This window comes from Vitis riparia, chromosome 6, assembly GCF_004353265.1.
Source record: "Vitis riparia cultivar Riparia Gloire de Montpellier isolate 1030 chromosome 6, EGFV_Vit.rip_1.0, whole genome shotgun sequence".
In the NCBI taxonomy this organism is placed as follows: domain Eukaryota; kingdom Viridiplantae; phylum Streptophyta; class Magnoliopsida; order Vitales; family Vitaceae; genus Vitis; species Vitis riparia.
The window spans coordinates 139,069-151,436 of NC_048436.1; the positions used below are offsets into that span (position 1 = coordinate 139,069).

Here is a 12,368-nt window from a genome sequence, read left to right on the forward strand (position 1 = left end):
TCATGGAATTTTGATTGCATAGGCCGACCATTTTTCAAAGAAGGTGAAATAGGCAATTGAGGTCAATGATGAAAATATCGGTAATCACGGATATATCGGTATTTGGATTTTACGGATATATTAATGGATATTTTGACACAAAATATCGATAGACCAAAAATTCATCAAAACTTATGAAAATGTAAGAAAAAATTCTTAAAAATGAAATTAGAAGTATAATAGACATTTTTAAGTTGTTTAATTGAAGAAATTAATATATGTATAATATGATTTGCGATATTAAATTTAATTATATAGTGTCGGCTGATAAGAAATATGAATTTTGTAAGTGTAGACTCATTATGAAGTTAAATTATTACAAATATACTAATTATGTTATTTAAATATATTACTATGTTAAGTTAATTTACTTAACTCTATTAAAATATATTAATTAATTGTAAAAATATACTAATTTAAATTCAATGTTATACTAATTTAAAAATTTACTAAGTTAATTTATTCTCAATATACTATTATTACACTTGAATATCAAAATAAAATAAAATTATTAATTTAAAACTAAATTATTGCAAATATACTAATTATGTTATTTAAATATATTTATGATTTTTATTTAAAAATATTGGTACATTTTGATAAAAAATATTTTTATTTAAAAATATTGATAATTTTATTTATGATTTTATATTTGTTTTATATTTAATTAGTATACAAATTTAATTATAAGATAATTAAAATTAACATATTTATAATAATTTAATTTTTTACTTATTTTTCACCGATATATCCAATATATTTCCAAAATTTCAACGATTTTTTTCTATTTATGGTCAATATTTTGCTTATATAATTGATATATCCGTTATTACTGATATATTGTCCATATTTATCGATATTTCTATATATCGTATCTACACAATATATCGAAAATATATAGTCCATATATCTCATTATTTTCTTCCTTGACCGAGACCCATAATAAACAATTTTGAGGCGGTTAAACTTAAGGCCAACTGCTGACGGGCCTAAAGCCGGCGAACTTGTCCGGAAACCATTGGGTCTATCTACTAGGCTCTCTTTCTCTCTTTCTCTCTTAAGTTAAAACCCTCGATCACTCTCTTGACTCTGAACTCTTATTACTTTTTAGCCCCTTCCAATGGAAGATCCGCATAGGCCAGTTACAGGCTATCCTGCACCAGGATACCCCCAGCCGCACTCCACCGCCACTGCCTACCCCTACAATGCTCCGCCGCCCCCTTACTACAACCCCAATGCAGCCCACCCCTACCACGCGCCCCTTTACTCTTCCCCACGCGCCACCTTCCTCCGTCGTTTCCTGGCCGCCATGATCGCCTTCTTCATTATCGTGGGCACCATCATCTTCATCGTCTGGCTCGTCCTCCGCCCTCGCCTCCCGTTCTTCAGCGTCGCCTCCGCCTCCCTCTCCTCCTTCAACATCTCCGCCTCCCAGCTCTCTGGCGAATGGAACATCACCTTTGACGTCCGAAACCCTAACAAGAAGATTAGCATCTCATACGACCGCATCGAATCCTCTATTGCCTACAAATCGGCCACGTTGTCCCAAACCACCATCGCACCCTTCTATCAGGGCACCAAGAATGAGACCACCGTGAGAGCAACTTTCGCAACTATCGGAGCTTATGTAGATGTGGTAGCAATAAATGCGGAAAGGACGACAGGGTCTGTGAGCTTCACAGTGAAGGTGTTCGCTAGGGTTAGCTTCAAGTCAGGGGTGTGGAAGGCGAGGTCACGATTTTTGAGTGCACTGTGCAATAACATTGCGTTGGGGTTGCCTTCAAATGCCAGTAGAGGATCTTTGGTGGGAGGTTCAAGGGAATGCAGGGTTGGTTTGTGAGTAAATTTAGTGTTTTTTTTTTTCTGGTGTTAGATTGACTCTTTTATTTGTGTCTGATGGGGATGTGTGATATGATGGTGGTAGAGAAGATGCTTTCAATACAAAATTTGTCAACTTAGGTGTACATGGATTTAGGTTTGTGATGATTAACAGGTCCTGATTGATGCTAAAATTGTTGATTGCCCTGACATGGATGTGTAGATGTTGTCAAACTGGGCACTTCATTTCCGTATCCCTCTCCTTCTCGTGTCTACTGTCCATAAAATTACTCTTCTTTTATCTACTCTAAAAATTAAAACTACATCCGTTAAGTTGTTAGGTGCCTTCAGAAAAAGCGGTAAAATCTATGCTATTAGCCCTGTAGACTAATACCTTATTTAGAATCAATTTCATTAAGATTGTGTTTAGTTTATTGGAATCTAAACTTGAAAATGTGAGTCATTTTATTGGAAATAAATTCCTATAATGAAATGGATGTCATATTTAAACCATTGATGCTTCATAGCCACATTCAAATTAATTGTTTTCACATATCTGGTGTCATGTATTCTAGTGATATCCTTTTTCCATTCAACAAACTCCTTTAATACTTGTTCATTTTCCATTTAAACCATATACTATATTGTTAGTAAGTTAATTATACGCACTCATTTTCTCTCACCCTAGTTTTCCTTCTTTAATTGCGAATTAAAAGTTTATCCTTGATTGACAGAACTACCTAAAAGGGGGTGCATAGGCAGTCCAAGTTTTATGATCCCAATTTTTAAAATATAATGGAAAGACCATCTATAGAGTCTCCAAAAAACTCTAAGGATATAAACAAAACATGAGTCAAACAATAGTAAAACAAGTCTACCAAATATGAACAAAATGTAAGCAGCTTTACCTAATTCGAACACCTACTTCTAAGAGTCTTATACCAATTAACACCAACACTTTTCTTTCATTTCTGTGATGTGCCACTTTATATTTCTTATTGGATCACCTCAAAATCATGTTGAGGCTTGTGGATTGATGCACCATCACACCTTTCTACCAAAAGGACTTTTAAGTCGTAGTCTTGAAAGTTTTGAGAATTAGAAATTCTAGGTAGAGCAATGGTTATCATTGCAATATGTGCATCCACACCATCAAAGTTCAAAGGCTAGGTTTAAAAAAAAGAAAAAAGAAAAGAAAAGAAAAACCTAGGTGGTTTATTCAAATTGAGTTTAAGAAAGGTAAAATTTCCAAAAAGTACATTTTAAAGCATTAAAAATTGAAAATAAGGTCAAAATTGGTCAAGCATTAAAACTACCATATGAAGGCATTTAAATGCCCCCATTTTTTATTTTTTTTTGATGGATGGCATTTGAATGCCCCCATAGGCATCATTTGAATGTTCCATGGGACATTTATATGTTCTATAATGGATGTTCAAAGGGCCTTTCCTCTTTCTTTTTTTTTCACTTTTTCTAGTGTTTTTTTGGTTCGAATTTTCATTTTATTTAATTTCGATAGCCATTAGATTGTCATAAGACTCCAAACACCTACTTACCTCAACCAACATAGTCTTTTGAACATCCCAAAGTTGAAACCAGTAGATGTTATTGTTCACTTTCCTTAATTTACAGCTTTTTCTATCTATACCATGCAAGTCCATTTTCATTCTCTCTCCTTAGTGCCGTCTTTTTTAATTTATCCTCATCCCCTCTATGTTCCCACAAAACCTACTAAGGATAGAATAATAAGATCATATTTTATATGGATATATGTATCGTCAATGTTTTAAAAGGCGAATGAGACTTAGGCCTTGAGGATTACCTCGAGGCAAGGCTATGTAAATTAGCCTCGAGGCTATAACCTCATTATAGGGTAATCAATGCTTAAGCCTCACCCAATTGAGACTTATAGCCTTGAGGCTACCACCTTATGGGGCTTAAGCCTCAAATATTTACAAGGTTTTAATGGGTCACAAGGTTTTAATGGGTTTAATTTATGAGCTTTTTCTACGTATTTTATAAGATGTTTAAGTCTCAATATTCAATGGTTTTAATGAATTGTGCTTTTGTGAGGTTTTGCTGCGGATTTATAAGTTTTGTTTTGGGTTTAGGGCTACAGTTAGAGTGTGCATATATGACCATTCAACGAACATGATAGGATTTGTTGATTGGTGTAGCTCCAAGGAAGGAAAGAGAGTTTGTTCTTTTGTTTTCTCTTTTCTTTTTTGCTTGTTCGCTAGTGCTTACTATATAAATTGTGTACTCTAGTGCACCCTTTTCTTAGGTGCTATTAATATATATCCGGTGTTGCCTATCAAAAAGGAAGAAAAAAAAACAAAAAAGACCAGGGTTAAACCTTTTATAAAGTGAGGGCTTAGACCAATTAATTCTTTAAATGGAGAGGGAAGAAAGAAATTGAGAAGAAATAAAGGAGTTGTTAGTCATTGTAATGGTTGAACTCATATATAATTAATTTCATGTTATTGATGAATGAAAAAAAAAAAAAAAAAAAAACAATGTGTAAACGTTAACATTGCTGTGGAGAATAATAGAGCAATTGGATATCATTATGATTCCTTGGATGATCCTATTTGTGAGGGTGATGGTAATGTAGAAGATTATTTGATGAAGCCATGAGAGAGAATTGGATTTTAGAAGAGAGAAAGAGGAACTAAATTAAGAACTATTGATAATGACAAACAATTAATTAGTTATTATGAATTGTATGGTTTTCTTATTATCAAATTTTCATGTGATTTTATTGGTTTATTTATTTATTTATTATTATTATTATTATTATTATTATTATTATTATTATTATTATTATTATTTTGTTTAAGTTGAGGCTAATGCCCTGCTCTGCCTTAGGCTTAGGCCTCACCTCATTAGGGAAAAACACTTCAAAATCTTCTTTAGCCTTTTAAAACATTGATAGCCATGGGTACAAACATTCACTAACTCAAGCTAAACCATCTTAAAACTTGTAGCATGCATGTAAGCGTATAAACAATGTAGAAACCCTGTCTTATGCAGTTCATAACTGTGTTAAGAATATGAGAAACTGACATCTTTCCCTTCTAGTAGATGTTAAATGAATGATGGGGAACATTGTTGAAAATATCCTTGAAGATTTTCAAAATAATGGGAAAGGCTGGTTCCAATGCCCAAGCCTTATTTTGGAGCACTAGTGATGATTTAAGTTTTTCTTTAAACTTACTATAACTAATTTAGGTTTAGTCTTTTATTAAGTTGTTATTTTAGGTAGTGGTTCACTTATCACATTTCTATTTCTGTTTCTTTTCTTGTTCTATTAAGAAAGTTTGTATTTTCTTTAGGTTCTAAATAAAATTCTTTTTCCATTACTAAAAGGAAAGATAAAAAATTAGAAAAGTTGTCATATTAAGGAAGAGAGTTATGAGAGTTCATATGTACTTGGTCTTTCAAAGTGAAGAACCAGACTTTTAATAAAAGTTTTCAGCATCTATTATGCTTTCTTTGAGGGTATGTTTTCTTCTTCTTAAGTGCGATTGCTTAGGAAATCATTGGTGTGATTGTTTAAGAATCTTAGAGGGTGTTTGTCTTTTTAGTTTTTTGTTGAAAGCAATTTGCTTTCAGACATTAGGTTGTTTGTTTTTTTACTTTTTCATGACTTATTATAAGTTTTTGGCTGAATAGAAAAAATCAAAGTATTTGGCTTTTCCTAAATGGAAAAAGTAACATGTTGGTTTTCTTTACTTTTTAATGCTTAATAGAAATAAAATATTATAAAAACAAACAACCTAATACCTAACATTATTAAACACTATTTAGTTTTTAGTTCTGTTTAGAATTAAGTAAAAAAAAACAAACACCACCTTAGTGTGGTTGCCTAGAATGCTTGATCTTTTTGCCTTTTTTCTTTTTTCATCATATTTGACCTTCATCTCATTCTATAACTTAAAATTTTGATAATCATTCATCAAATTTGGTATAAAGCCTAAAATAACACAATAACAACTTGAAGCGGTTGGAGTTTCAGACTAAATGTTGTATCAATATTACTCACTCCTAAAAAGGATGTTAGTTAGTGGATGTATGTTAATAGTGTTTGGTAAACATTATTACAATCAAATACTAGTTTTCAAGACATCAACTTGTTGGTATATTAGATGTTATGGTGGGTTCTATAATCTTTTCAAAATTTATTTGAAGAGTAGTCATCGCCAAGTTAGGATGAAAGGCCTAGAGAAGAATGGTGAACGACTTTCAAGATAAAGGGTAGCCCCTATGAGTGGTAGGTTATGCTATTTGGTCTTTCTTATTGTACTTGCATTACCTTCGATGACCTTTGACATCTTAGTCATGATCCTTATGAGAGGTATCATTTTACTCGCTAAAGTTGAGTTTTTCCAAGCTAAGGAGAGATGATGGAAAATGTTATTGGAATCATCCTTTGAAGACTCACAAGAGAAGAGGAAACGTTGATTCCAATGCTCAAGCCTTACTTTGGGGTACCGATTATGATTTAAGTTCCTCTAGGAACTTACCATGGTTAGTTTTGGTTAGGTTAAATCTTCTTGTCAAGTTTTTATTTCTTTTAGTTTTTAAAGAACATTTATTTCCTATATCTATTCCTATTTCTGTGAAGACAGAATTAGGAAAGTAATTTTATCAAGGAAGAGAGTCATAACAGTATATATATTCCTATGTAGTCTTTCAAAGTGGAGAACTAGAATTTTAATGAAAGGCTTTAGCATCTATTATGCTTCCTTTGAGGATGTGGTTGTCTTCTTTCCATGTAGTCTTTCAAAGTGGAGAACTTGAATTTTAATAAAAGGCTTTAGCATCTATTATGCTTCCTTTGAGGATGTGATTGTCTTCTTTCTATGTAGTCTTTCAAAGTGGAGAACTTAAATTTTAATGAAAGGCTTTCACATCTATTATGCTTCCTTTGAGGATGTGATTGTCCTTTTTTTCTACGTGTGATTGCCAAAGATTTTTCTCTTATTCTTAACCATATTTAACCCTTTTATCTCATTTTACAACTTAAGAAACTTCTACAATGCTGAAAATCTGAAGATCCTGCATCAATGAATAAGCCTAAACTAAGTTGCACTTGTATTTCAATGCAAGACTTTAACAACACTGTTTTGAAGCTCTACCAACCTCTACCAAGTGTTAGGTATTCCTCAGTAGTATCTTAGTTTTTTTTTTTTTCTGTTGGTTCACTTCATCATGCTTGTGAGCAGTAGAACCTGGTGAAGGTTGAGCAGTTTGATCTCCATTCCTACAACTTAAGGTTTAAGGTTTAGGTGTTCTCTCATTAGTTCATAGCAGTTAACTCTGTTGTCATGAACCATGGTACCACAAAGTTATGGATTACATTTACTGCTACCCCTTATGACATCCATGGTTGCTATCCTGATCATGGTCTAATCCTTCTGCATGCCCTTGCCTTCTAAAAGATGTCCCATATCCATGTTCTCCATCATCATTTGGGTTCACTGCTTCTAGCTGTGTTGGGTTGGCTATAAGATTTATGCTGCAACTCTACTACTGAAAACTTCTTTAAGAAACCTAATGCCCAAAGTGCGTTGTGGAGCCTGGATGATGGTAATTTGGCAATCATACTAGCAACATCAGGAGAAATCTGACTGCTGAAGATGAGTGTCACTAATTTGTAATAACTGAATGCTTGTACTCGATATAGGTTGCAAATGCAATTCGATATCTTGGTGAGAGCTGTAGTGCAATGGGTGTCTCTTTTAGAACTGTTAGTCTCCAAGAATTATTAAGTTTCAGGAGTGTCTCATGTTGATAAAAAACAACTGAAGGATGATCTTTTTTGCTTTTTTTTATTTTTTTATTTTTTATGGGAACAACTGTACATTAATAAAAGCTGAAATCTGGAATATTTAAGATTTAAGAATATCATACAGAGGTATTGAAATCTTCAGCTAAGCATATGCTATGTAATACAATGGTCCACAACCAACCGAACCAATGATAAATGGTAAGGTGTAAGGATTATATTTTGGGGGAATGATAGTCAATTAGAACATACTAAACTCTCCTTTTTCTTTTCTTTTCTTTTCTTTCTTTTAAGCTTTTAGCTTGAGTTTAATTAGAAGTTGTTTATCGGGTTTCAAATCATCCACTACGTGTTAGTAAATCTTTTATTCATGCTTTTGGGTTTCAAACTAAAAACTTTCCCTCTTTTTGGTGTTTCTTTAAACATGCTTTTGTTGTCTATAAAAAAAAAGAAGAAAATCTTTTATTTGAGACAATTTGCATGATGAAATTCTATCAATTTCTGTTCTTGGTGAGATTCCTAGAAGGCCATTAAGACTTTTAGGTATAATTTTTTGCATTTCTACACAACTAGCTATTTTTTATTATTTATTTATTTATTGAAATCCTTAATAAATCTAATCCTATTTCTATCTTTATTCAATTGCCAAACTCCTAAAGCTTCTAATTGCTGTGAGCATTTACTTTTGCATGCAACCAGCCACCATCTTTTGGTTTTAATTTTAATTTATCAAATCCTACTTATATGTACTTTTAAGCCATATCTAAACACATAGAATTGTATTTTGGGTCAAAGTTAGAAATTTCTGCCCTTCTTTGATGGAATTCTACCAACCACTTATCTTGAAAGGTTTGCTTTAAACTCTAGTAAATAATTTTCTCTTCTAGAAGCCTAAAATTGTAACTTCTCCTTGACCTTAACCTACCAAAGGCAACATTAGCATGAGATTTAAGACTGTAACCAAAGGATTTTCAATGAAGAAGAGTTCTTAGATCATAGATTGACGGCGTTCTTTATTAAATAACTATTGGAGTGGTCCCATGCATCATTGAAAATGGAGAACCCCTATATTTTGGATTTCTTAGATGTTCTTCCTTGTGGATAGCTTGGCTTGTTTTGTAGGCTGTTCTTGTACATGTCTTTTGGTGCTTGTAATGTGATGTTTTGTGTATACTGCTTGTATGCATAGGGTGCATCCCCTCTCTTTTGTGCTTTTTAATTCATGCTCTTGTTGTCTATCAAAAAATAATAAAAAATAAAAAAGGAAGAAGAATTTGAGCTGACACAGTGAACAAAGACATGATAGTGTTGAATTTGTTGAAGACATATTTAGGATTTAAGGCTTCACTAGGTCCTTGCCTGCTTCTGATATTTTTTACTTCTACCAAAGTTGGTTTGGGATGCCAGAATGTAGTGAAAGCTTATGATGTGTGATTTGAGGTTGTATGGAACTTGTCCAATTATTTTGATTATACAAGGATGGTGTTACTTTGGCGGTTGTGTTACTGAAAATGCTGTCCTACTATCTTAGACAAGGTGAATTTGTCAGCCTTTGTGCCATGGAATGGCATTGGGGTGAGCTTACTTCAGAGCTACTTAGGGGCGGGTTTTAGGCATTAGGAAGACATTCTAAGGTTCACATGGGTGCTGGAAGGCCTATGAACAATGCCCTCAAGGCAGATTATATGGGCATTGTGATTGAGTTTCCAAATGGAGGTTGGGATGTGCATTTACCATGTCTGTAGGGTACCAAATCAACAGAGTTATGTTCCCTCTTTCTGCAGTTGGTCATTGGGGCAGATTGGCTTTTAGAGGGCATCTAACCCTGCATTTGCCTAGAGGTGCCAGCTTGGATTCAGTTGATTATATTGGATTGCATAGTTCAATTAGAGATGGTCAAGAACACTGTGCTATGTTGCTTTTACTATAATCTCCTTATGAGACTGGCATGGTGGCTTGCTAAATGATGTTGATCTTAAAATTGTCTGAGTGGTCAGCAGAGTTTGGGGTGGGGTTGGGTTGGGTTTCATCCTGTTAATTTTATTAGTTTCTATTATGGGTGTAATTTCTGTACTTCTAACTGTACCATGTTCTATAGATCATCTAAAATGGTCCTAACAAAAAAAAAAAGAGACTCTTTACGTAGCTTACATGATTTAAAAGCATTCACCAAAAAATAAGACATTTATATTTTTTACATACTTATATTAGGCCATCACTGAAGGAAAAATCCCACCTTGCATTGCCCTGTCCCTGTGTAAAGTACTCTAGGGCATTGCTGAAGGAAAAATCCCCCCTAGGCAATTAGGGGCTTCCCTTGACAACACTGCACTCTGGTGAGACTCAATAACATGAGGACCTTTTATTGGTTAGTCTTCTTTTAAGCGTGATGCTATGAAGTAGTTGTAGGATGACCTATTGAGAATAATTTGATATCAGGAATGACAGAGGAGTTGAGCTTGGCCTATACCTTTTAGCTTTGGTTTGATATGGGTTAAGATTCTCAAGAGTAGTGGCATTGCAAAGTTACTTGATTGGTGAAAGAGATCATTTTTAAGGAAAAAAAATTTCTTGCACCAGGTTAGCCTGGAATGGTGCTTGTTTCCATTAACTTGAATTTGGATTTTCATGTGCTTGTTATAACTTGTGAGATCTAGGTGTTCCTTTTTGGTGGGTAATGGGCGCAGGGTGCTTTTTTGGAAGGATAGGTGGTGTGGGGATAGTCTGTTATGTGTGTTATTTCCTTCTTTATTTGCTTTAGCCTTGTTTAAGGATGCGTGGGTGGAGGATGTTTGGAATATTTCAGTTGAGAGGGAGTTGGAATCCTTGTTTCTCTACATCTTTTAATGATTGGGAAATGGTGCGTGAAGAGATTTCTAGCATGTTTGCAGGGTTAAATAGTGTGTAGGGATATCGAAGATACATTGCTTTGGTCAATGAAAAAAATTGACAAGTTTACAATTAAGTTCCTTTACAATGTTTTGGAACCAAACATTGGCGGGTCATTTCCAATGAGCAGCATTTGGCTTTCTTGGGTCTAACATAGAGTTAGCTTTTTCGCATGGGAGGTAGTGTGGGGTAAGGTTCTAACTTTGGATCAAGTTCAAAGATGAGGATGGTCTTTAGTAAATAGGTGTTACTTGTGCCTTGACCATGAAGAATCTATAGATCATTTGCTTCCCCATTGTGAAAAGACAAGGATTTCATGGGAGCTGCTTTTTGCGCTTTTTAGTGTCTTGGGTGCTATCTTTGTTGAGTAGAGATACTCTGTTGGGATGACATGGTTCTTTTATGAGTAAAAATTGTAAAAAGGTTTGGCAAGCAAGCCCTTTGTGTTTGTTTTGGACGGTTTGGAAGGTAAGGAACAACATTATGTTCGATAATGAGGCTTTTTCTGTTCAAAAGGCTGAAAAGGGATTTTGTTTGCTTTTTGTGATCAAAGTCTAAGTTGTTTATTTGGTAAGTTTTTTTGAATGGTTGGGGTCTTGTTGAGGTTATTCCTTTATTTTCTGTTGTTTGAGCCTTGGTGGTGAAGAAAGGTTTGTTTCTTGTATACCTTGGGTTGCTCTTTTAGTGACTCTTTTTATTTTAATTTATCAAATATATATATATATCTGCACCAGTCAAAAGGACATGCTTGAGAGGTAATAATCCAAGACAGCATCGAGGGAAAACATATTCAGTATGAAGCGTCCTTTAGGCTCTTTGGCCCCCTCCCAGATATTATGTCCCGGTTTACAATTGAATACCTTGTTCAGTATCCATATCTTGTGCTTCTCGTTCCACCCTGGTTCTTGGACGTATTTGTCATTGTTACGTCTTTTCTATTAACAGAATATTACTTGTAGTCCCTTTAATATATGATGATAATTCTCTGTTTTTGTTGATCATCTCACATTTGTCATCTTCAATCATCCAGGGCTTAGTATTGTTGATCAACACTGAAATGGGGAAGAATGTTATATTGGAACCTAAGATGCAGCCAGGAGCGTTTCACTATTGATGACAGATACGAATGGTTCATTATGTAACCTACCAAAACTACTCACATAACTGGAGCCTGTGATTTCTCTTCTTCCCCTCTAGTGAAATCTGTTGTCGATGGATGAGTTTATATAATGAAGATAAGTGTAGAATCTAATGATATGGTGTGAACCTAGGAGCACAAGACAAGATTTGAGTGTAAAAGAGCAAACAGGTGTAGAAGGGGGAATCCATTGTACTTAAGAGGTCCAATGGTTTGGACTACTTTAGAATCATGTGTTTGATATGGCACACATAATTTGAGCACCAAGTGTGGTGAAGCATTTGTAAACATCTTCTATGGAACATATATTTTATTGACAAGCAAAATATTTTGAATGTATTTAAAAATGAAGGTGGCAATGTGGCACTTGGCTAAACCTCCTGTTTTCTGTCTTTAAAAATGGAAATTGTAGGAAGTCTTTTGTAAATAATAGAAACGTGCCTTAGAAAGATAACGGATTTTAACTATTTAAGAAAAATATAATTATTTAAAAATTTTATTACATCAAATTTTAAAATTTTTAATAACAATTCCTTAGAACAATAGTGAAGTCCCTATGTTTTTTTGCATAAAAGTTCATAAATTTTATATAGAAGTTAGTATTATTTTCTGTCTTTAAAAATGAAAAACAGGAAGTGTATCAAAATGCTACCGAAATTATCAATGAGTGACAGTAAAAGACTTCCATATATA

General features: G+C 33.9%; 1 protein-coding gene across 2 annotated transcripts; it reads left to right on the forward strand.

Moving 5' to 3' along the window:
• Window positions 1-1,031: 1,031 nt before the first annotated feature.
• LOC117916379 (NDR1/HIN1-like protein 10) lies at window positions 1,032-12,051 on the forward strand. 2 transcript variants are annotated; one of them, XM_034832345.1, is made up of 2 exons: window positions 1,032-1,867; window positions 11,568-12,051. In XM_034832345.1, the coding sequence occupies exons 1-2, from the start codon at window positions 1,160-1,162 to the stop codon at window positions 11,649-11,651; spliced, it is 792 nt and encodes a 263-aa protein (XP_034688236.1). In that variant the 5' UTR covers window positions 1,032-1,159; the 3' UTR covers window positions 11,652-12,051. The 2 variants fall into 2 exon arrangements, with proteins under 2 accessions (XP_034688236.1, XP_034688237.1); XM_034832346.1 differs by having other exon boundaries at window positions 1,034-1,875.
• Window positions 12,052-12,368: the final 317 nt, after the last annotated feature.